Below are 26501 nucleotides of genomic sequence, written 5' to 3'. Positions count from 1 at the left end.
GCCACTGCAGTAAAGCAAATATAATGAAGCAAGTCACATGAAATTTTTGGTTTCCCAGTGCATGTAAAAGTTATGTTTACACTATACTGTAGTCTGTTAAGTATGCAACAGTATTATGTCTAAAAAAGCAATGTACATACCTTAATTTAAAAATACATTATTGCTAAAAAATGCTATCATCTGAGCCTATAGTACCAGTAACATCAAAGATCATTGATCATCGTAAGAAATATAATAATAAAGTTAAAAATATTGTGAGAATTACCAAAATGTGACACAAAGTGAGAAAATGCTGCTAGAAAAATGGCACTGATAGACTTAACGCAGGGTGCCATAAACCTTCAATTTGTAAAAAACCCATTATCTGCCAAGTACAATAAAGTGAAGTGCAGTAAAATGAGATATGCCTGTACTTACGTAAATAATGTGCTACTAATATCAAGATGCCAAGGTCACTTGCATGTGCAATATATTCCTTGTAGAACATTTCAAAATGTTCACCATATTCCATGATTTTACCTCTCAATCTGTAGTTCTTAATTCATATGGAGAACTTGGCAGAAGTTCTGCAAGAAAAGATTCCCAGGGATTCACTACCATCTTGAGCTTTCAAGTCTTAGATTTTGCCATGATGTACCACAGTGGGTCACAATGTAAAAAGTATATTTCCCTAAGGTAGGGAACATGTCTGTCTCTAAGCAGCTTGAATTCTTAACAAATACTGAAGAAAAAATATCAGTAAGCCACTCAAAATAGGATTTTTCAGAGATTGGTTTTCAATACTTAAAACTACAAACAGTAAAGAAAGGGTGTATGTAGCTGGGCAACAAGTGAGTACCCCTCCCCCCCAAAAGCTTGATTTGCAGGTTTTTTAATTTATTTTAAATTATTTATTTATTTATTTGGCTGCACTGGGTCTTAGTTGCTGTACATGGGATCTATTTTTTTTAGTTGCAGCATGCAGGATCTAGTTCCCTGACCAGGGATCGAACCCGGGTCCCCTGCACTGGGAGCATGGAGTCTTAACCACTGGACCACCATGGAAGTCCCTGCTTTTTAACTTTAACATAAAGTTAAACTGTTTTAATAGTTAGAAAAAAAATCAGAGGTAATATAAACCATAAGACAAAAAAATTTTAAATAAATGTTCCAACAACATACAGGATTCTTTCTTTTTACTTCCGCTGTCAGAAACGATTTTAAAATGACCACAACAATTTTGGGATCTGTCCTTACTCAGCTTAAGTTTGGACAAAAATATTTTAAACAGAAGCTTATAAAAAATGCACAGAGCTATTTTCAGTGGGTTGTTCATATGTGAACAACACTTTTCTGGGAGTTCCCTGGCAGTCCAGTGGTTAGGACTCTGTGCTTTCACTGCCAAAAGCCCAGGTTCAATCCCTGGTCCAGGAACTAAGATCCCCCAAGCTGTGCGGCACAGCCAAAAAAAAAAAAAAAAAAAAAAAACCCCACTTTCCTTATGTTTCAAAAACATCTGTGTGATTTAAAAGAGACACAATTAAGCTTTAAATATTTGAAGGTAACTTGTTTAGACTAGAAAACATATCAAACCGATCAGCCTAAAAGGAATTAATACGTAGGTACATATACAATTTTCCTGTATATTATACACCGAGGTATGATTAAAATCTTTAAAAAAATAAAATACTTCAGACGAAGAAATTGAAACTCCATTAGTCAGTTTTTAGGTTGCCCCTTTTCATTTATAAGTGACATAAAAATACTACTTTTTACACAAATTTAAGACAAATATTTTCAACAGAATGAGACACCACAATGAAGGCTTCATGAATAATTTATTCCATTTGAAGTTTTTTTTTTTGTTTTTGTTTTTTTTAAAAAGTATAAACCTTTTCATTTCCTCAATCACAATTTGTACAACTCAGTGTTATGGCATTCGGCAGCAATAGTGTTTGTTCCTTCTTCTTTTTTTGTTGCGTTAAAGGAAAAAAAAAAAGCAATTGGACCATATTAAATCTCACTGCTAAACAACTTTAAAACGCCCCTTCAGAAAGTGACCAAGCTATTTTGAGAGAGTTGATGCGGACATGTCCAGTAATGACATTACAATTTGTAGTTTAAACTCAGTAACTTTAAGGTCCACAAATCCAGTTTACTTTGAAAACTAAAGCTATTTTAAAACTTCATGAATACATCAACCTGAGGAGTATTTTAGGTCCCAAATCCAGTTTTTAAATTAATACTCCACAAAAAAGAAAACATATATATAAAAATTTAAACACAGTTCTGGGCCCATTAAAACACCAAGAAAAATTGAAAGGTCAAGATTTCTAGCAGATTTTTTTGAGGGGTGGGGGGAAACAAAAAAAAATGTATGTCAAAAACATTTTTCCTTAATTTAGACAAACTAAACTCTTAAGAGGAAACCCAGACCAAAACATCACTCATGCAACATTAAATGTATTAACAGACTGATATGCGATGCCATAGTGGATGAATAGCAAATTATATGATGCAACAGCATTTAAAAACTTCCTTTTAATGTATTCAATTTGAACATTTTAAATAATGCAACATAGTACTTTGATATTACAGTATTAACATAGTGCTTGATTAAAGATCTGAAAATCTTTGTAGTAACACATTAAGTTAAAAAATTACCTCAGAAGGTAAATATGAAGACGAAAGGAGAATATTTTAATACAGTAATCTGTGCCATACTGACAATTGAGTACGAATACAGCTGAGGATAGTTGACTAAGTAGTAAGAGCTTAATTTTAGTGGTTTAAGAAAAGTTAGAAAGATTTAAAAATTACAGCTACTTTAAAATTTAAGGATTACATATAAGTACACTTGGTGGCCTTCTGGCCAAACAATAAGGTGTACAGAAATTTATTCATACAGTGTTAATTCACAGTCCTGATAACTGAATGGCTTGCATAAGAAAGGTATGGCTAGATGTTTCTCACTGGCTGGAAGCAGACATTATATAACTAATCTTTTAAAATGCCAAAATATTCAACTCCCACCCTGCTTTGTAATGGATAACTGCACAAAAAACAGACATTAGCACTGTAACAAAGAAGTCAAGGTGTTGGTGATCAACTGGTATAAAGTATATTACTTTGCTTACCTATTTAAACAAAACAAAACTACCCATACTTGTCTGTGACAGTACATTAGTAGTCAGATCCATCATCCTGCATGAAAGGCTTAATTTTTTTTTTTTCCTGAACCAAATCTCCTGACCTTTTCTAATGGCTATTTAATAATTTTCTATTTGAGTGCGAATTTATATATGAAGGGCAAAAAAAATCTTATCAGTAAATCCTGTATATTTGGGAACTATTCCCTGATTCCCAGATAAAAAGGAATTGTATAATGGGTTCCTTCCTTATGGCTCCATATAAAAGAAACTATCAGGGAATAATTTTTTAAAAATCTGTTTTCAAACTGAGGTGTGGTTACTATAGGCTAGTGATTTAAACAATTGAGAATACAGCTTTTATTTGTAAGAGTCACTATTGAGTTAATAAAATATATAAAAAAGGATACTGTTTTAATAGAAATTCCAAATAAGCATCTTTCCCCTCAAATCTCAGACAAGTTTTTTTTTAAAGTACAGAACAAAATATGCCAACATAATCTGTAGTGTGTTAGCATAATTTAAGAACAAATGCAGAGATGTGATCTTTAAATTTTAACTTCAAAATATGCTGACCATTGGGATTGCATTATAATTTTGAAGAAATGATCAAAAACCTCTGTCACCAATTGTTTTTTCTATAGGAAAAACAAGACTTGCTAATGTTTCAATATACACAATTTGAAGAAATTATATTGTTCATAAGAAAGTGATATTTAAGCTAAGCATATAGTATTTACAAAACAAGTTTCAGTTAAAAAAACAAAAGCCAACCAAAAAACAACAAAACATACCAAATTACAGTTTTGTAAATACAATCAATTTTGTCCTTGTAGAGAATTAGTGAACATACAAATTCAAAATTTAGCTAGACTGCTTCCAAGAAAGACAGGTAGACTTGGCGACTGTGAATTCAAGTCAGCGACACAGGTAGGAGGCTAACTTGGACTCTCTTGTGAGCAGCACTGTAGAAAGGATTTTTTAAGGGGATAAAGCCTGCATAGAAGCAGTTATCTTGGCATGTGCAAACAAGAAGAGGGAAAGCTGTATTGAAGGAAGGGGTGAATTAAAGTCCCTAAAATTCAAGTCCCTTCTTTAGGGAGGTGAGAACCTCCTTGGCATATGCCCTGCCTTAATCTGAGCTGTGTTACAGAAAAGTACAGACTCTGGTGTTTGGGACTGCCATCTCCAAACCAAGAAAATTAAATAAATAAAAAGGCAAAAGGAAACAGGTTAAGTTTAGAAAATGGTTCTTTAACTAGTGGAATAGTCTGAATACCAGATTCACTGAGGATCTATTTACACCACAGTTTGATTGCACTCACACATCCATACATATGCATACTCTCACACACATTCCCAATCTTTAATTAAAAAAAAAAAGTCAATCAAGAGTGACTGCTCTTAAAATAATTTGTAAAATGCCTAGAGCTGGGCTAAATTTCAACCTTATAGCAGATCCTGAAGATAATTTTCATAAGTAATAATATTCCCATGCCTAGATGTGCCACTGTTAAAACAACAACAAAAAATGTAAGCATGTAACATTAAACACCAAAATTAGTTTAAGCATTCAGTAGCAAATGTTTTTCTTGTAAAACTAAGTTTCTTTCACTGGAAATGGCCTGAAATATTAGTCATAGCCCTAAACCATAGTACAAAATATAACTGAAGAATTCTCATTTTATTCTAAGTTAAACCACCTAACAATATCACTTGTATATTGCCATCATGTTATTCTGTAAAGGTGTGACTGATATATAAAATGTTGTAAGACCTGGTACCTTTTCAATTTATAAACACAGTGAACTTCATTACTGTACATGTACTCTGCAACTACAGCTTAGCTGTAAATCCTCCACACACAATGGTATGGACATTATTCCCCCTCTATCCCCATTAAACTGTACATCAAGACAATACAAATTTACTGTCCCACCCACCCCCTTACAAAAAAATAATACTCTAAAAGCAACCCTACTGCAACTTTTTAATTAAGACGATTACATATATTTTAGACCAATTGCTTTAAAGCAAGAAGGCAGTATAAACCTTCTAGGAAAATTTTTATAAAAGAGGTTAAGAAATATAAGACAATTTATACATTTAAAAACTTACAATAAATAAGAGATGCAGGCATTTTGAATACTAGATACTATAATCCAATACAAGAACATCTTGATGTTCTGAAGCCATATGTTGAAATTCATTGTTCCTCATGTTTCCTTCTCCATGCTTTTAATATTCATTTAACATAACTGGGTACTATGGCTCATTACTTTTCACAAATACTGTGACTGGAAAAAAAAGGTTAATTTTGCTACGAAAATGTTATAATACGCTTTGTATGATCAGTCATCATCCTAAAGAGTTCAGTATAGTCAATGAAAAATAACAGGGTTATCGCCCATACCCCCAAGTCAAAACAATATTTGTTGAAGTAATAAGAATTAGACCCCATCACAAATGACTTTCACTGAGAAGATAATTGTAACTTAATCTTGCAGCGAAATATCTTTTTCCCTTGTTCTTTTCTTGCACAGTTCCATCAAATGAAGATCACAGCATATTCATGATAAAGTTATATAACTGATTCAGCACCACAAAATGAATTGGGAGACATGAGCGTCTGTCCTGGATTGCAGGGTCACAGGTTAGCCAGGAGAGTGCATTGTACTGTTCCAAAACAAACCTGAAAAGCAAGTAAACTATGTAAGTCACGTGTTTACTTGCACTTTAAATTCTGGAAGCAATTTCCAATGATGGCATCTAAGATTCAAAGTCAATTTAAAGAAAAAAGTGGAAGGTATGAAATAGAGAGTCTTGAGGAGACTAAAGAAAACTGATTTTCATTAAAATTGTTCTCAAAAGTAGATTACACGTGTTAGAAAGAAAAGCACTCACTCTGAATGATATATAATTCATCTAGCAATCCAAGGGTGCATAACTGTAAACTACCGCCAAAAATGAGAAAAATACATAAGGATCAACATTGTATTCTTGCAAAGTTGTTATGGAGAACTCTTAATGGTAAAAAGAGCTGTACCTGAGGACATCTGAAGTCTGATTTGAGTCAAGTGGGTGGGAGTGTTTACTGTGAAGCAGCTCGTCAGATTGCACTGAAGGCACGTGGAGGTGCAAAGAGGCCTAAAAAATAACAGGTAATCAGTCAGCCAAATGGAAAAGATCTGTTGGTTTTACCTTATTCTCGCAAGGTCTCTTCCTTGATGAAATACATTTTAGATCTATGTAATGAATGGGAGCCACTATAAACATGTTTGATCTTCTTCTTTAATTCATTACATAAGTAATTTTTAAGTGTGAACTTAAAACTTTTTCAGCTTTATTGCTTTTGAGACCGCATAATAATCCTGAAAAAGGATCTCTAATTATTTGCTAAGTGTAACCTGCCTAGATATGTAAAGTAAATGTTTAAGAAAGCACAAAATTGATAAACCTGAGTACAGTCTCTAGGTTACATAGACTGTGCAAATTAACCTAGGCCTAGCAATAAAAACAGTAATAGAAGTAAGCATATGCAAATATTTTACTTAGGAAGTGATAAACCTTAAGCAGAGCTACCTCTGGTGGAATTGTGAGCACAGATGCATTCCTTTGCCCACTCAATTTCACAATGGAGGCTTAATAACAACTGGCACACCCATTTAGGTATGGCAATGAAGAATGACAGAAAGGAATGTGGTACTCGTTTCACATTTCAGTTCCACGACCAGGGATCAAACCCGAGCCCCCTGCAATGGAAGTGCACAGTCCTAACCACTGGACCACCAGGGAAGTCCCTGTAGAAACTCTTGACAGGTCTCATTCTGTATACTACTGTAAAAGGTACTATTTTATATTTAGGTGTTCTCTCCTCTACAATTGTAATATACGTATAAAATCTTGTTGTATATTCAGAAATATAACCAAAAATATGTTTCAACTGCCCATAAACTCTTGATTTGAGTTATAAGCAAACGTCTCTCATGTGGCAGATCACTACAAATAAATGAATGTACTTAGTACCAGTGCTCTAATTTCAATGATAAAAAGATTTTTTAATCATCTAGGTAACAACCTATTTTTTTCCCAAGCCAAGAGAAACATACCAGATGGTTTTATTTGCCTATGGTATAGAAATAAAATGGGATGTATGAAAACAAAAGGTGAACAAAATTATGGTAAGTTATGCCTTACCTGATAATTCAGACCAGAAGTCCTAATCTTGTTACACTGTATCTGAGGATGAATGCCCACTTTACACTATCCTCTCTGCAAATATTGAGTAGAAAAGAATCTGGATAGTCCCTTGGACTTTTTGTGAAGTGGTGTTTCTTAAAAATATGTTCTGTGAAACACTATTAATAGGTGTTACCCTTTTCCTGTGTATTAAAGTAAGCTTGGTAAATGGCAGGTAAACAATGTTATTTGCTGCTGTTTTTCAGAGCTTTTAATGTGTATTCTAACAACAAAAGGGGGGTGGGGGCAGAAAGCACATGTAGCACTTCCGAAAGCACCGAAGAACACTTTGTTTTGTAGAAACTCCAAGGTTTACTATGATGCAGAAACCCCCTTGGGAATATGTTCTTGTAATGAGATCTGTATAGACCATTGCACAAAGAATAGACTGGAAGAGGAAGAAAAGTCATATGCTAGAACTATTACCTTGGCCAACACTCTCTAATTATATTACTTCACTAATAGTCAATTCAGATCAACAGCTCTTGTATTCTTCATGAATGTGCCACAGCAATTCATTGCTTAATCACAAATGTCACTGACTCAATGGTATGTGAGCCAAGGGAACCAAGATTTAATAGCAACAGGCTCAAAAGACAGCAACAAGCCTATTGGTTAAAGTAACCACTAAAATATAACCCTAAAAAACTAAAGCATACTATTCAATTTTTACCCTACAAATAAAAATCAGCTGGCAAGTAGTTAAGTTAGCATGATTTATGGACTAAATCAGTCAACTTCTGGTGGGTTTACATAAGTGAAATCAGATCTAAATTTGTTATTTTGGAATAGGAGTAGTAGCAGCAGGAACAAACTCTAGATAGGGCTTTCATGTCTCGTTTTACCATTTTATGATTTATCTCAACCTTGTTATATCACTTGCTAATGAATTTGTTTCGATAAAATAAGTCACTGTGGGTCTGAGAATCTCATTACTTGAAAACCACTCAATAGTTTTAACAGCAATTTACACAAAGCTAGAAAGCTTTTTTAAGGAGGTAGTAAATGGATCTAAATATCAAATATTTTTACAAAGATTATGAAACCTTTAATTCCCAAAATGAGGCATAATAGGAGTGCAGAATGACATAATTCAAAGAATAATACTATATAATCATGAAAAGATCCAGGTTTTAATCTTGAGTCTACTACCAATTTATGACTTTGGACAAATGAGTTTTCCTGAACTTTTAATATGCTCACCGAGAAAATGAAGAAGTTAAATTAAGGGTAATATAAGGTTTCTCCCAGCTCTAAACGTCTATACGTGCAGCTGAAAATAACTAAGAGTAAGGGTCCCAGAAATTCGATTTAAAGTTATTTAAAGGTTTAAACTTAATATGAATTTAAGAATTACAGTTGTTTCATAATTAGATTCATAATTCTCTCTGTAATCTTGTCTAGAGAGTCGTATATGGCAATGCATTTAAGACCTCAGACAAAAGTTACAAGAGTTCAAAAAGCCACTTCTCTGTTTCTTAGGACTTAAGCCGTCAATTAGGAATTGGCAAAAAAAAAAAAAAAAAAAAAGCAATACCTTAAGAAAAAGGGGACACTGATATTGTGCTTGAGGACATGCTGACCAGAACCAGTCAGGTAACGGACCCGCTTTGGCAGTTGATACAAAGTAACCAAGGGCCAATGGTTGCTGAAGAATATTAGTTACTTCATCATGAGATTCTGTTGAAAGTAGCCGATCAGTACCCTGACCCTTAAAAAGACAAAATTAAAACTGTGTTAGTTCATTTGATATAGCTAGCACTAGCTATAAATACAGAATGGTTTATGGCAATCAGTCTCATTATTTTATTACTTCAATTTAAAATATACTGAAGGATATTTTAGAAAGTCAATTGCTATGTATCATAATTCGCATTAAATAATGAGTTTTAAGAGTTGCATGAGGAAATGAATATACCAAGTATTTAACAAGTTTGTATTATTATGTCAAGCCCGTGTTCAGTGTGTGTGTATATAAACCTTTGCATCTGACTGAAAAATACAAAATACTCAATGAACTTTCTTATTTCCTAATACGCCCTCAACTAATTCCTGACCATCACACCCCAATCCAAAAGGTGGATTAAATTTAGCTTTGTTTATCTAGCACTATCTATAAAATGCAGTTAATAGTGTTTTGGAAAGAAATATGGCAACATGAAGAGCCAACTATTAAAGTGATGCTCATATCCTTTAGATTAGTCAATGCATTCTTTGGTATTTATTTTAAGGAAACATAAAAAGAAAAAAAATGATATACATGGAAATGCTCTTTGCAATTATTACCTAAAACAGAAAAAAATAAAAGACTTAAATGTCCAACGTTTGGGGAATGATATAACAAATTATGGTAAAGCAACAATGTAACATTAAAAAGCTGCTAAGGGAACTCCCTGGCGGTCCAGTGGTTAGGACTCCATGCTTCCACTGCAGGGGTACACGTGTTTGATCCCTGGTCGGGGAACTAAGATCCTGCAAGCTGAGTGGCCAAAAATAAAAAATATAAAAAGCTGCTTACACTTTTTGAAAGCTGCAACATGTGAAAGGAAGGTAATTTGCTAAAAGCAAAAATGGTTTCTGGGAATTCCCTGGAGGTCCAGTGATTAGGACCCCACACTTCCACTGACGAGGGCGTGGGTTCAATCCTGGTCTGGGAACTAAGATCTCGCAAGCTGCACAGAGCAGCCAAAAAAAAGGTAAAACTGATTTTAGTAAAGAGGTATGATTATTGGTGCTTCTCCTTATATATTTTTTCTCTTTTTTCTGTAATCTCATTTCTTTCCAGTTAAAAAAGAAAAAGGAGGAAGGTAAGGTTGGACAAAGATGCTTTATTTTAAACTTATGTACATTACAATAATCAAATAACCACTATATATAATTTCATTCAAATAATGATGTTATTCAAATGAAGCCCAATTAGTTTTGAGTTCAAATAGAATGACAAGACAGCCTGCCTGCTTCCATAGCTGCTAAAAATAAGGGGGGGCGGGGGAGGGGCGCATGTGAGAGTCTGTTTTTTCTGTTCTTATTAGAAAATTATTTCCTTTACGTTCCTTGTCACAGCCCTGATACGAATGGCAGCTCTTAGAGTAATATACTGATTCTCAGATAATATAATCCTATATCCTGCTACGGTGAAGTAGCAGGAAAACTATAAATATAAAAGGATTAATGCCAAGTAGTCTAGAAAATACAAAGTCCGAGAAAGCAGAACCTTAGAGACTCTCTTAATAACGTACAACTCAACATACTGATGTCTCTAAGGTAGAAGTACATGAATGTACTGCTGTAATGCTCTGGCTAATTTTCAAGGAAAAAAAGTGTTCTATTTCATTGATATAATCCATTACTAAGTTAATGAATGACACTTAGATAAACTGAACTTTTATAACAAGGTTACCTTGCCAGCATCACCTCCATGGGGGTAATGAGATCCTGGAGAATGAACAGGAGATCCCGTTGGAGATGCAGGAAGGATATTAATGATATCAGGGTCAAGATCATCTCCTGTGTCTAGCAAATCAAAGATACCCATTCCATCTGCTCCATCTATATAGGAGGAAGAAAAAAATTAAATACTCCATTTTTCATATCCTATGGTCATTTACAGGAGAGAGTTAATGGACTTTAACCAAAATGAGTTAATCAACATCTACCGAATGTCTACTATGTGCCAACTATTGTGCTGGGAGCCAAATAATCAACTATGCATAAATAAGCATGTGGTAGTCTGAATAATGGCCCCCCAAAGATGTCCAAATCCTTATCCCAGGAATCTGTGAATATGTTACCATAAAGAACTTTGCAGATGTGATCAAGCTAAAGATCTTGAAATGGGGAGATTATTCTGGATTATCCAGGTGGGTCCAATGTAATCACAGGGGTCCTAGTAAGAGGGAGGCAGTACCATTAAGAGTCAGTGAAGATGTGACTATACTAAACTGCTGGCACTGAAGATGGAAAAAGGGGCCATGAGAAAGAGATGTAGGTGGTCTCTAGAAGCTGGCAAAGGCAAGCAAACAGATTCTCCCTTACGGCCTCTAGAAAGAACCAACCCTGCAGACACCTTGACTTTATAGCCCAGTAAGACTGAGTTTGGACTTCTGACTTCCAGAACTGTAAGACAGTGTGTGTTGCTTTAAGCCACGAACTATCTGGTAATTTGTTACAAATAGCAATAGGAAACTAATACAAATGCTGGAAATGAAAACATATTTAAAATGAGACCATTCTCGACTAATTCCTAAATTCTTTACTATTAAAATATTCAAGTTACTGTATAACACACTAAAAGAGGAGAATAATTAATACCCATACTTGTGATTTTAGAGAGATGCCATTTTCTAAGGTAACCACTCAGAGCAACAATGGAATATCACTTATTTTCTCTTCTACTAAAATGCAATCAATAGGTTCATCTAGAAAACTTACAAATTACTATATTATTCTGGCAAATCAAAACACAAAAGAATATAAAATGACCTGCAAAGTTCATGTACAGGTAACTCAACAGCACATACATAAACCTGTACATTGGGACTTCCCTGGTGGCGCAGTGGTTGGGAATCCGCCTGCCAGTGCAGGGGACACTGGTTCGAGCCCTGGTCCGGGAGGATCCCACATGCCATGGAGTGACTGGGCCCGTGAGCCACAGCTACTGAGCCTGTGCGTCTGGAGCCTGTGCTCTGCAACAGGAGAGGCTGTGATAGTGAGAGGCCCATGCACCGGGATGAAGAGTGACCCCACTTGCCACAACTAGGGAAAGCCCTTGCACAGAAACGAAGACCCAACACAGCAAAAATTAATTAATTAATTAATAAACTCCTACCCCCGACATCATCTTAAAAAAAAAAAAACCTGTACAAAAATTTTATGATCCATGTTGACTTTTAAAATAAGTAAACATTTATGGGATAATTCATAGCACTAGTTCTGATATCAATAAGGTAGAAGAATGGCTGTTATTAGTTTCCTGTTGCACTTCAACAAATTACCACAAACTCGCTGACGTGAAACAACATACATTATTCTCTTACAGTTCTGGGGGCGAGAAGTCCAAAATCAGTTTTATTGGGTTGAAATCAAAGTGTTAGTCATTAGGCCAAAATGAAGGTACTGGCAGGGCTATGTTCTCCCTTGAGGCTCCAGGGGAAAATCAGTTTCCGTGTCTTTTCCAGCATCTAGATCCATCTTCAAGGTCAGCGGCATAGTCATTTCTCTCTGACTTTGCTTTCCTCTGTTTCCACCACATGCCCTTCTCCTCTTTTGTGTACAGTCAAATTTCTCTCTATCTCCCTCTTATAAGGATCTGTAAGATTGCATTTTGGGCCCACCTGCATAAGCCAGGGTAATCTCTCCATCTTAGGATCCTTAATTTAATCAGATCTGCAAGTCTTTTTTTTAGGTGGGGGAGAGGGAATATAAGGTAACATTCACAGGTTTCAGGAACATTCACAGGACACAGATGTTTTGGGAGGTATTATCCACCCTATAATCAGCCACAATCATCCAGATTTACTTTATATTTGCAAACCTGTACAGAACAATCCACCTACCATTGTTGGGATTGAAAGCTAAGTCCAAATTTTCAGTGGTATAAGTAGCTGAAGCTACTTGCACAGAAGCAGAAGTAGGAAACACAAGTATATGAGTACATGATGTATCCTGTGGGGTGTTAAGCTGAGACGTCTGCATGTTTAGAGTGGTGCTTCTTCCAAATACAGAACCAGTTGACACAGAATCTGGAAAGAAAATGAAAGGTATTTTTTTCTTTTAATAAATGAAAAATCGATTTTACAAAATACGTAGAAACTTAAGTGCATAAAGAATTAAATCTGATATAAACTAAAGATAGCTAACCTGGCATAATAACAAAAGAGCCTTGGGGTTCCATTGCTACCAAGCAAGCACTGAGAATGCTGGGAGAGTCTGCAGCAGATATACCACACATTCTACACATGTCTTTCAGCCTTTTACTTAGGGACTGCAAGTTTCGACGACTCAGCAAACAGCTCCAATCTGTGGGTATCAACAGTAAAAAAAAAAAAAAAGAAAATATCTAAAGTAACAGCATTGTTAACACTGTATAGAACAAAAAGTTAAAACCTAATGGTTTTAAAATTAATGTATTCTTCAAGAGTCATCATTAAGTCAAAAAACTCTTATTGCTGACTTTACTCAACATCCTTTATCCCAACTTTAATGTACATTAATATCAATTAGGACCTGCTGAACACAGGATGAGTTGCACACTAAACAGAAAGGGGGAAAAAATGGAAGATGACAAGAATAGTAGTAATAACACTGATATAAAGTTCCAATATGTCCTTTTAAAATCTGAGTTAAGCCATTTGTGGACTGGACATATGTGGTTACTCTTTAAAAAGACAACAACAACAACAAAAAAAACACAACAAAAAACTAGATTTTTATAACCTTTGCATTTTATTCAGTACCTATTCCGAGATATGGTCAGAATAGTATATGAATTAACATAAAACAGAAATTAACCATTCTCCTGCAAAGTATGGCTTACAAACAGCAGAAGCAAGAAGAACTACAATCCTGCAGCCTGTGGATCAAAAACCACATTCACAGAAAGACAGACAAGATGAAAAGGCAGAGGGCTATGTACCAGATGAAGGAACAAGATAAAACCCCAGAAAAACAACTAAATGAAGTGGAGATAGGCAGCCTTCCAGAAAAAGAATTCAGAATAATGATAGTGAAGATGATCCAGGACCTCAGAAAAAGAATGGGGGCAAAGATCACGAAGATGCAAGAAATGTTTCACAAAGACCTAGAAGAATTAAAAGAACAAACAAACAGAGAAGAACAATAAAATAAATGAAATGAAAGCTGCACTAGAAGGAATCAATAGCAGAATAACGGAGGCAGAAGAATGGATAAGTGACCTGGAAGACAGAATGGTGGACTTCACTGCTGCAGAACAGAATAAAGAAAAAAGAATGAAAAGAAATGAAGACAGCCTAAGAGACCTCTGGGACAACATTAAATGCACCAACATTCGCTTTATAAGGGTCCCAGAAGGAGAAGAGAGAAAGGACCCGAGAAAATATCTGAAGACATTATAGTGGAAAACTTCCCTAACACGGGAAAGGAAATAGTCCAGGAAGCACAGCGAGTCCCATACAGGATAAACCCAAGGAGAAACACGCCAAGACATACAGTAATCAAACTGGCAAAAATTAAAGGCAAAGAAAAATTATTGAAAGCAGCAAGGGAAAAACGACAACATACCAGGGAACTCCCACAAGGTTAACCACTGATTTCTTAGCAGAAACTCTACAAGCCAGATGGGAGTGGCATGATATACTTAAAGTGATGAAAGGGAAGAACCTACAACCAAGATCACTCTACCCGGCAAGGATCTCATTCAGATTCGATGGAGAAATCAAAAGCTTTACAGGCAAGCAAAAACTAAGAGAATTCAGCACCACCAAGCCAGCTCTACAACAAATGCTAAAGGAACTTAAGTGGGAAACACAAGAGAAGAAAAGGACCTACAAAAACAAACCCAAAACAATTAAGAAAATGGTCATGGGAACATACATATTGATAATTAACTTACACGTGAATGCATTAAATGCTCCAACCAAAAGACACAGGCTTGATGAATGAATACAAAAACAAGACCCATATATATGCTGCCTACAAGAGACCCACTTCAGACCTAGGGACACATACAGACTGAAAGTGAGGGGATGGAAAAAGATATTCCATGCAAATGGAAATCAAAAGAAAGCTGGAGTAGCAATATTCATATCTGATAAAACAGACTTTAAAATAAAGAATGTGACAAGGAAGGACACTACATAATGATCAAGGGATCAATCCAAGAAGAAGATATAACAATTATAAATACACATGCACCCAACATAGGAGCACCTCGATACATAAGGCAACTACTAACAGCTATAAAAGAGAAAATCGACAGTAACACAATAACAGTGGGGGACTTTTAACACCTCACTTACACCAATGGACAGAGCATCCAAAATGAAAATAAATAAGGAAACAGAAGCTTTAAATGACACAACAGACCAGATAGATTCAATTGATATTTATAGGACATTCCATCTGAAAACAGCAGATTACACTTTCTCCTCAAGGGTGCACAGAACATTCTCCAGGATAGATCACATATTGGGTCACAAATCAAGCCTCAGTAAATTTAAGAAAATTGAAATCATAGCAAGCATCTTTTCTGACCACAATGCTATGAGATTAGAAATCAATTACAGGGACAAAAAGCCTAAAAAACACAAACACATGGAGGCTAAACAATACGTTACTAAACAACCAAGAGATCACTGAAAAAATCAAAGAGGAAATCAAAAAATACCTAGAGACAAATGACAATGAAAACACGACAATCCAAAACCTATGGGATGCAGCAAAAGCAGTTCTAAGAGGGATGTTTATGGCTATAAAGCCTACCTCAAGAAACAAGAAAAATCTCAAATAAACAATCTAACCTTACACCTAAAGGAACTAGAGAAAAAAGAACAAACAAAACCCAAAGTTAGGGACTTCCCTGGTGGCACAGAGGTTAAGAATCCACCTGCCAATGCAGGGAAGAGAGGTTCAAGCCCTGGTCCGGGAAGATCCCACATGCCACGGAGCAACTAAGTCCGTGTGCCACAACTACTGAGCCCGTGAGCCACAACTACTGAAGCCTGCATGTCTACAGCCCATGCTATGTAACATGAGAAGCCACTGCAATGAGAAGCCCTTGCACCACCACAAAGAGTAGCCCCTGCTCACTGCAACTAGAGAAAGCCCGTGCACAGCAATGAAGACCCAGTGCAGCCAAAAATAAATAAATTTATTTTAAAAAAAACAAAAAAACAAAAAAACCCAAAGTTAGCAGAGGAAAGAAATCATAAAGATCAGAGCAGAAATAAATGAAATAGAAACAAAGAAAACAATAGTAAAGATTAATAAAACTAAAAGCTGGTTCTTTGAGAAGATAAACAAAATTGATAAACCATTAGCCAGACTCATCAAGAAAAAGAAGGAAAGGACTCAAATCAATAAAATTAGAAATGAAAAAGGAGAAGCTACAACAGACACCGCAGAAATACAAAACAACCTAAGAGACTACTACAAGCAACTCTATGCCAATAAAATGGACAACTGGGAAGACATGACAACTTCTTAGAAAGATATAACTTCCCAAGACTGAACCAGGAAGAAATAGAAAATATGAACAGAACAATCACAAGTAATGAAACTGAAACTGTGATTAAAAATCTTCCAACAAACAAAGTCCAGGACCAGATGACTTCACAGGTGAAGTCTATCAAACATTTAGAGAAGAGTTAACACCCAACCTTCTCAAACTCTTCCAAAAAATTGCATTGGAAGTAACACTCCCAAACTCATTCTATGAGGCAACCATCACCCTGATACCAACAGCAGACAAAGATACTACAAAATAAGAAAATTATAGACCAATAACACTGATGAATACAGATGCAAAAATCCTCAACAAAATACTAGCAAACAGAATCTAACAACACATTAAAAGGATCATACACCATGATCAGGTGGGATTTATCTCAGGGATGCAAGGATTCTTCAATATACGCAAATCAATGTGATACACCATATTAACAAACTGAAGAATAAAAACCATATGATCATCTCAATAGATGCAGAAAAAGCTTTTGACAAAATTCAACACTCATTTATGCTAAAAACTCTCCAGAAGGTGGGCATAGAGGGAATCTACCTCAACATAATAAAGGCCATATATGACAAACCCACAACAAACATCATTCTCAATGGTGAAAAACTGAAAGCATTTCCTCTAAGATCAGGAACAAGACAAGGATTGTCCACTCTCATCACTATTATTCAACATAGTTTTGGAAGTCCTAGCCATGGCAATCAGAGAAGAAAAAGAAATAAAAGGAATACAAATTGGAAAAGAAGACGTAAAGCTGTCACTCTTTGCAGATGACATTATATTATACACAGAGAATCCTAAAAATGCCACCAGAAAACTACTAGAGCTAATCAATGAATTTGGTAAAGTTGCAGGATACAAAATTAATGCACAGAAATCTCTTGCATTCCTATACACTAATGATGAAAAATCTGAAAAGAGAAATTAAGGAAACAGTCCCATTTACCATTGCAACAAAAAGAATAAAATACTTAGGAATAAACCTACCTAGGGAGACAAAAGACCTGTATGCAGAAAACTATAAGACACTGATGAAAGAAATTAAAGATGATACCAAGAGATGGAGAGATATACCATGTTCTTGGATTAGAAGAATCAATATTGTGAAAATTACTATACTACCCAAAGCAATCTACAGATTCAGTGCAATCCCTATCAAATTACCAATGGTATTTTTTACAGAACTAGAACAAAAAAATCTTAAAATCTGTATGGAGACACAAAAGACCCCGAATAGCCAAAGCAGTCTTGAGGGAAAAAAACGGAGCTGGAGGAATCAGACTCCCTGACTTCAGACTATACTACAAAGCTACAGTAATCAAGATAATACGGTACTGGCACAAAAACAGAAATACAGAACAATGGAACAGGATAGAAAGCCCAGAGATAAAGCCATGCACCTATGGCCAACTAATCTATGACAAAGGAGGCAAGGATATACGGTGGAGAAAAGACAACCTCTTCAATAGTGGTGCTGGGAAAACTGGACAGCTACATGTAAAAGAATGAAATTAGAACACTCCCTAACACCATACACAAAAATAAACTCAAAATGGATTAGAGACCTAGATGTAAGACTGGACACTATAAAACTCTTAGAGGAAAACATAGGCAGAACACACTTTGACATAAGTCACAGCAAGATCTTTTTTGTTCCACCTCCTAGAGTAATGGAAATAAAAACAAAAATAAACAAATGGGACCTAATGAAACTTAAAAGCTTTTGCACAGCAAAGGAAACCATAAACAAGACAAAAAGACAAGCCTCAGAATGGGAGAAAATATTTGCAAATGAATCAATGGACAAAGGATTAATCTCCAAAATATATAAACAGCTCATGCAGCTCAATATTAAAGAAACAAACAACACAATCCAAAAATGGGCAGAAGACCTACATAGACATTTCTCCAAAGACATACAGATGGCCAAGAAGCACATGAAAAGGTGCTCAACATCACTAATTATTAGAGAAATGTAAATCAAAATTACAATGAGGTATCACCTCACACCAGTTAGAATAGGCATCATCAGAAAATCTACAAACAACAAATGCCGGAGAGGGCGTGGAGAAAAGGGAACCCTCTTGCACTGTTGGTGGGAATGTAAATTGATACAGCCACTATGGAGAACAGTACGGAGGTTCCTTAAAAATCTAAAAATAGAATTAACGTATGACCCAGCAATCCCACTACTGGGCATATACCCAGAGAAAACCATAATTCAAAGACACATGCACCCCAATGTTCACTGCAGCACTATTTACAATAGCCAGGTCATGGAAGCAACCTAAATGCCCATCGACAGATGAAAGGATAAAGAAGACGTGGTACATATATATAATGGAATATTACTCAGCCATAAAAAGGAATGAAATTGGGTCATTTGGTGAGACGTGGGTGGATCTAGAGACTGTCATACAAAGTGAAGTAAGTCAGAAAGAGAAAAACAAATATCGTATATTAACACATGTATGTGAAACCTAGAAAAATGGTACAGATGAACCGGTTTGCAGGGCAGAAGTTGAGACACAGATGTAGAAAACAAATGTATGGACACCAAGGGGGGAAAGCTGCGGTGGGGGGTGGGGTGGGGATGGTGGTGTGATGAATTGGGCAATTGGAATTAACATGTATACACTGATGTGTATAAAACTGATGTCTCATAAGAACCTGCTGTATAAAAAAATAAAATAGAATTCAAAAAAACACAGAAATTTAAGTATTAAATAATAAAAGCACAATTTTACCTTTTAATTCTCCATGACCAATCCTTCCTAGACGGCCAATTACAACTCTCCATGGCAATGAACTCATCTGTACAAGTCCTAAGCACCACTCCCAAAGTTTCTGTAGACCAAATCTTCTAGCAGATCCTTTTTTCCGACGAGCCCTGTTGTATGGAATAGAGTCATAAATATTTCTAAAATTCCTATGATGACATTTCCAAAGAGCTCAAATTTGTGAAAAACTGGTCCCTTCATTTTAATGCTTGATAGTTTTTACACAAGTCCTAAGCAAGAATATATATAAAATCACAGGTTTGGCATGATAGTTTGGCATGATAGTTTGTATTTTGGCATGATAGTTTGTATATTAAAATATATACTTAAAAATTGTCCAAGAACCACCAAAGCTCACCAGAAACACTGCTCTATACCAGAGATTGGCACACTTTTTCTTTAAAGGGCCAACATTTTAAGCTTTGCAGGCCATCAGGATTCTTCTGCAAGAATTCAACCTGCTGCAGCACTAAAGCAGCCATGGACAATAATTAAACAAATGAGTGTGGCCAGATTTGGCCTATGGCCTGGAGTTTGCCAACCCTTGCTTCATACTTTATTTTTTTTTTAATAAATTTATTTTTTAATTTATTTTTGGCTGTGTCGGGTCTTCGTTGCTGCGCACGGGCTTCCTTTAGTTGCGGCGAGTAGGGGCTACTCTTCATTGTGGCACTCAGGCTTCTCATTTTGGTGGCTTCTCTTGTTGCAGAGCACGGGCTCTAGGCACATGGGCCCAGTAGTTGTGGTTCGCAGGCTCAGTGGCTGTGGCGCACGGGCTTAGTTGCTCCGTGGCATGTGGAATCTTCCCAGACCAGGGCTCGAACCCATGTCCCCCACATTGGCAGGCGGAATTCTTAACCGTTGCGCCACCAGGGAAGTCCCTTGCTTCATACTTTAAATTGAAGAATATCCAACAAACCCCTCCCCACACTTCCCAGAACAAAACAATGCTGTTTTCTGCATGCACGTCCTTTATTAGGCAAGTACATAACATTAAGTGCTCTGTGGTTGAGCAACAGTAGCTACCATTTATTGAGTACTTCCTATGTACCAAGCAGTATGTCCAATCAATTTACATGTAATACCTCATTTCATCTTAACAACCCTATAAGGCAGATAAAATTATCCTCCTAATTTTACAGAGAAGTAAGCTACAGCTCAGTCGGATAAAGTAATTTTGTCGAGATCACACAGCCAATAAGTGGCAGGACTGGGATTTGAACCCAGATCTCTATGACTCTAGAGTTGGACCTCTTAACCGTCATCTCACTTCTACTTTCAGTAAAATGGAAATACACTATTTTTTTATTGGGAGGGTGGTATTATTCTTTCTCTATTCTCTTTCTCATCCTTCACAGATTAATGTTTCTATATTCAGCGCCACTATAACCAAATAATCACTAAGTTTTTTTGCACATAACCAATTTCTGAAATTAAAAGAACAGAACGTTTAGATAATAAAGAAGAAAATAAAGAACAGAACCAAATCTGAAAATTAAAGTTACTTCATGGATTTTTCAGGTTCTCTTAGGCAGTGTTCACTAGCCTTGAAATATGTTATTACAAGTGTCTATTAAGTGATAATTCAATGAGGCTCATCTTTTGTGACCTATTAGTTACAGTCTTCATGGATAACTGCTCATGATACCTAACTACTATCAAGAAGAATTCTAAAAAGAAGACCACCATTTTCAGAAGACACTCCAACATTTAAAGAGGAAAATTTTTAGTAAAGAAAGTTAACTCAGTTTATTAGGGACTATATCTTAGATGGTATATGAGAAAAGTAAATGTTCTAGGATGCCTTACTAGATTTTAATTTGCAGATGGCTTTCTAGTTCCATGTTCCAAAATTTGTTAGGCTAAAATCATTACCTCAAGGTTTATTACACAGAATACAGGGGCTTTAACCTCTTTTGTCTATGTAACCGAGATAATCAAAATTATTTTTGAGTCCATTAAATTATACAATGTAAATATTCACTACAAAAGAAATGAAAAGCACCCACAATCCCAAGACTTAATATTTTAATATATATACCTTCCAAACCATTTTCTATTCATTAAAAATGAAACATAATGTGCATGTATGAATTTTTTTTCAAGGGATGATACAATGATACACTTAAGGAAATAAAAGTACCTATTTGGGACATCGATGTTAATGATACAAGTTTCTAAAAGTTCTCCATATAGATCTGTGCAAGATGCAAGAATCCATCTTTGATCATGTGATAAACAGTAGCCCACGAAAAGAACATTGTATTTCTGTCCAGCTTCTCCAAATGTTTCTCCTAGCTCTGTCTGTTTATCCTTCACTGGAGCCAGAATAAAAGGAGGTGTATAAAGTCGAATACACTCTGGTCTCTGTAAAGTAAAAAATTAAGTTACTACGGTACTATACAATCACAAAAAAATTTTTTATTGAAAATAAAGATAGGGACTTCTCTGGTCGCGCAGTGGTTAAGAATCCGCCTGCCAATGCAGGGGACATGGGTTTGAGCCCTGGTCCAGGAAGATCCCACATGCCACAGAGCAACTAAGCCCGTGAGCCACAACTACTGAGCCTGTGCTCTAGAGCCTGTGAGCCACAACTACTGAGCCTGCATGCCACAACTACTGAAGCCCATGGGCCTAGAGCCCGTAAGCTGCAACAAGAGGAGCCACCGCAATGAGAAGCCCACGCACTGCAACGAAGAGTAGCCCCTACTCGCCGCAACTAGGCAAAGGCCATGCGCAGCAACGAAGACCCAACACAGCCAAAAATAAATTAATTAATTAAAAAATAAAAATAAAAGAAAGATATAGTATATCTACCCATTATAACTGGAAAATGAGAGCTAATCAGAGACTTGCACTTAGTTTTGCATAAAATCATAAAATGCAGTCCTTCAATAACTTTGGTAATGGAAAACATACTTACATCAGGACTTTTAAGAGCAGTTTCCATGGCTAAACCTGGACCAAAACCAGTCAATGTTTTCACATTGGTTGATGTTGGAAGTGGTCTCCGACACTGGGTAAAGGCCGAAAAAGCCAGGGATTTTAAATGCTGGGTATAGATTTGTCTATCTTCATGCTTCACAGGTTGCAACAGGTACTGACAGGGAACAATCTAAGAATTACAGGCAAACATTACAAATGTTAGACTTTCCACAAGAGAATAAAAAGAACAGTGAGTCTAAAACTCTAAACATTTTATTAGAAAATTTAAACAAAACATAATTAAAATGATAATCTAAAGAATGATATTTTCTTATCTATTATATAGATTTTTAATGAATACTCAATTTTATTAATAAGCTATGTAAAAATCTTTAAACATTTCTACATAGCAGTTATACTGATCAATACTGCCACTGACTGCCATAGTCCTGTTGTAGTCTATAAAGAATAATTCAAATTCTCTGCATACAACTTAATATGGTTAATCTCTCTCTACTTCTAGTTTGTAACCTCTTATTTAGAACTCTAGTTTATATAAGTCCATTCTTTTCCTATTTAAGCTTATGAATTTAAAAATTAGTTTATAAAAGTAACACGGGAGAGATATTTAACATACTTAATGTGGTCTTTTTATTCTCTATTCTTACTGTTGTATCACTGCAAGTTTACCTTTTATAAACTAAGATTTCTATAATAATATTATTTATATAAACTCAATATAATAGAACCTGGCCTTTAGAAAATCAATGTGGATACAGAATAGTAACTTTGAAACTTCTATCAACGTCAAGCGTTTTAAATAAATTAACTTATAACATTTATCATTCTCACCTGTACAGAAACAGTGCTCTTAACATGAGGAGGAAGAGTCTGGACCATTTCCAGAAAACATCGAAGTAACCCCAAAGTCCATACATTAGAAGAATTAGTGCTCTCATCTTTGTTTTCATATGTAAAAGGATCAATTATATAAACAACAATTGCAGGTGGATAAGTGATTGCATGTGAATCACCATCTGTGGGAATGCCCACTTTGTCCCGATCCATTGTGCTAAAATTTGAAGTAGAAATAAGACAGTTAGGGAAAAAGTTCTCCTGTACCTTCTCGGAATAGCATCAAAACAGGTTCTTAATACCCTTTTTTCTTTCTTTTTTTTTTTTTGGGGGGGGGGGGCGTGTGGTGTTGAGAGCCTCTCTAAAAATGAGGGACAGCTTTCTCTCCGAAGAGAACCAAAAAGTTCACAATTTGATGGTGTACAAAGACCCTCGGCATTAAGAGGTCTTGCATTAAAAAGAAGAAACAGAATTCTTAAAACCACAGAGCATTAGAAATGTCAGAGAGCTTAGTGCTTAAGTGATAAAACTAAGACAAAAATAAATTAAATGAGCTGCCCAAGATCACAAGGCTGGCTAGAGGCAGAGCTAGACCAAAAAGAAACCAATTCTCCAGACTTAGTCAATGTTCTATTACATTTTTAGAATATATATATTCATTTCATACTTCATGACTTCAATGGTGATTAAGCTTCATTCTTTGATGGTGATATGATTTTTTAAAACTCCAAATCTTTTTAGATGTTCAAAATGGAAGATCTAGCTGGGTAATTAAGAGTCTGCTTTTAATCACATGTAAGTATAACTTTGGGCAAAACTGCATCCAGGTAGCTGAAAGATATAACCAAGCTTAGGCTAACTTAACCTATAAATCGAAAGGGAATGCCTTCTTCATAAAGTAATAAAGAGAGCTGTCACCATCATTGTTGTTGTTATAAATAACTTAAGTGGAAGCATTCTGTAAAGAGCATAATATGCATTATATCCTATTGCTCCCACTCTACAGATAAGAAAACATGCTCAAAAACGTTAGGTAACTTTCCTAAAGTGACATAGCCAGTAAACGACAGATTCAAATTCTGGTACAACTCTTATGCCGCTGAACAGGGTCATTCAATAGTGACTTCTAAATCACTGGAGTGATTTGCATAGGCAAGTCTACTTGACAGTTACGTCACAGAACAGACTCAAACATCACAGGATAGTTAGACTAAATGGTTTTTAAGGTCTTCATTCCCACCCTGAGATTCTATGATAAAGACTTTATGAAGAGTCTTCATTATAATTTTATAGATTAAATATTCGACATTATAAAAACTAAAATTTCAAGGATAAGACCAAAGGCTCTTTATGTTATTTGGACAAGAAGAAGCATATATTTATACTTCTGCAAAGGTTGGTATATTTAAATATACCTTTCAGACACATCAGGATGTGGCTGACTCGGAATCGAAGACGACTCTCCAGAAATCCCAGCTGTTTGTAGAGCTGATGGTGGTTGCCCTCCTAGCTGGCCATTCTGAACTGTACTCGCTTGCGTAGACATGGATCCCGCAACACTACTGTTCATACTGCCAAAGGGTGGAAATGAAGGTAGTTTATTTGATGACATTCCACTATTCAAGTTGGAGGATGATGAAGATGAAGCTGAGGTTGTGGTCAAAGTTGAGTTAGCTGTGGCAACTGAAGAAGATATGGCAGCACCTGAAGTCATTGTCACAGTGCTGCTTGCTGCAGATGCTAGGGTGGCAGATGGAATATTAGCATTTCCAGTACTTGTCATCTGAGGTGGAGTAATCAAAGGCTGACTTGTAGGGGCAACTAAATTTGGTTGGGAAAGTAGAGAGCTGTCCAATGGCTGGGAAGCAAGGTAAGGACCTAAAGACAATAAAAACAGGATATTTAATTCTTTATTTCACTGATTGGTTCTTTATTTAATCTACTATGTGAATAATAATTTCTAGTTTATACTCTTTTGGTCATTACCCTCCCCCTAATTTGCCTGCTAACAGTGTAGCAAACACTAGCTTTCTATTTCCCCTACAAAGTGAAAAAAATTTTTAAATGGAATTGAAAAATAAACCAGTTTATACAAAATAAAGAAATGGTTTCCATGAAATATAATAAAATTCTATTTTGAAGGCATAATTAATTAAATAAAAATAACAGTATCTAGCAAATTTTCATTAAACCATTCAACAAGTTCCTAGGTCACAAGTTGAATAGTGACTATACTGGGAACTAATTAAATATAAAATGGAGGAATGTTATGGGGTTCAAATTATAGGAATGTCTAATGAGGTTCAATGTTTTGGTTCTGTGTCTCTTTGGATTAAGTCTAAAGTTAAGTCCATTGATATTTAATTCAAGGGTGTTAAAAGCAAGTCTTCAACAGCTGTCATTTCTTAATTCCAACAAAGAACTGTCTCTCTGTGTTGTAGAGGGAACTACAAGTTGTTTTACCTCTAAACCATTAACAAATCAAAAATCTTAATTTTAATAAACTTAAATAAAAACACAAATCTTCCTACTTGATGGGATCCCTTCCGTAGTGATCAACAAACTTTTTCTGTGAAGGATCAGATAGTAAATATTTTTGCCTTTCCAAGTTACACAGTCTCTGTCACAACGACTCAGCCCTGATCTTGTAGCATAAAAGAAGCCACAGACATCTGTAAATAAATGAGCATGGCTGTGTTGCACTAAAATATTATTTACAAAAAGCTGGTGGACTGGGTCATACTTTGCTAAAATGACCTTATACAATAAATACAAATTCAATACCTAGGTCATATCTGCAGACTTGTGCATAAAGCTTGAGTTTAGAAAATGCTTCACTGTTACCATCAGCTGCCTGAGAAAACCATTCTGCTACCAACTTTTCTGATAGTTTCTTTGATGCAGTAGATCCAACTCTCATGATCCCATCCGTCAATAGTCGAGAAATAGGTCTATGTTGACCCAATCGACAAGACTACAAATACAGATACAGAAATCAGAATTAGTGAGTGTGCTATAGTTTTTTAGTTCATATCATAAAATAAAGGATTTAAGCTATTTAAAAATAAGCTTTATCATTTATAACTAACATTTGCAATAATAATATCAAGGTGAAATGGTGCCACAGGTCTTTTTACTTTTCTACATTAGAAATCCATTGAATTTCTATCAAAATTAAAATATCTCCAATGAAATAAAACACCTAGATAATAATGGCACTAGATCCACGTAGTTTGAATAATGAAAACTTGCAGAATACAGAAATAACTGAGCATGAATATACAGTCATTTTAAGTTGTACATCCATCCCAATTCATGTATATAAATGCATTATCCAGCTCTCCCTCCAATTCTGCAGGC

At 35.6% G+C, this 26501-nt stretch overlaps 1 protein-coding gene across 1 annotated transcript in view; it reads right to left on the bottom strand.

Moving 5' to 3' along the window:
* Positions 1 to 1798: 1798 nt before the first annotated feature.
* MED13 (mediator complex subunit 13) overlaps positions 1799 to 26501 on the bottom strand; it is a 94402-nt gene continuing 69699 nt past the window's right edge. The window contains exons 19-30 of the mRNA XM_067714517.1: positions 25926 to 26115; positions 24557 to 25019; positions 23139 to 23358; positions 22285 to 22476; positions 21505 to 21728; positions 19329 to 19471; positions 13227 to 13385; positions 12923 to 13108; positions 10768 to 10916; positions 8905 to 9078; positions 6175 to 6275; positions 1799 to 5820 (exon numbers count right to left, since the gene is read on the bottom strand). Coding sequence (XP_067570618.1) covers positions 5688 to 5820; positions 6175 to 6275; positions 8905 to 9078; positions 10768 to 10916; positions 12923 to 13108; positions 13227 to 13385; positions 19329 to 19471; positions 21505 to 21728; positions 22285 to 22476; positions 23139 to 23358; positions 24557 to 25019; positions 25926 to 26115 — 2334 coding nt within the window. The 3' untranslated portion in view covers positions 1799 to 5687. The remainder of the gene's footprint in view (positions 5821 to 6174; positions 6276 to 8904; positions 9079 to 10767; positions 10917 to 12922; positions 13109 to 13226; positions 13386 to 19328; positions 19472 to 21504; positions 21729 to 22284; positions 22477 to 23138; positions 23359 to 24556; positions 25020 to 25925; positions 26116 to 26501) is intronic.

This window comes from Pseudorca crassidens, chromosome 19 (assembly GCF_039906515.1).
Source record: "Pseudorca crassidens isolate mPseCra1 chromosome 19, mPseCra1.hap1, whole genome shotgun sequence".
Classification (NCBI taxonomy): domain Eukaryota; kingdom Metazoa; phylum Chordata; class Mammalia; order Artiodactyla; family Delphinidae; genus Pseudorca; species Pseudorca crassidens.
This window is presented reverse-complemented; position numbering and strand designations above follow the sequence as displayed.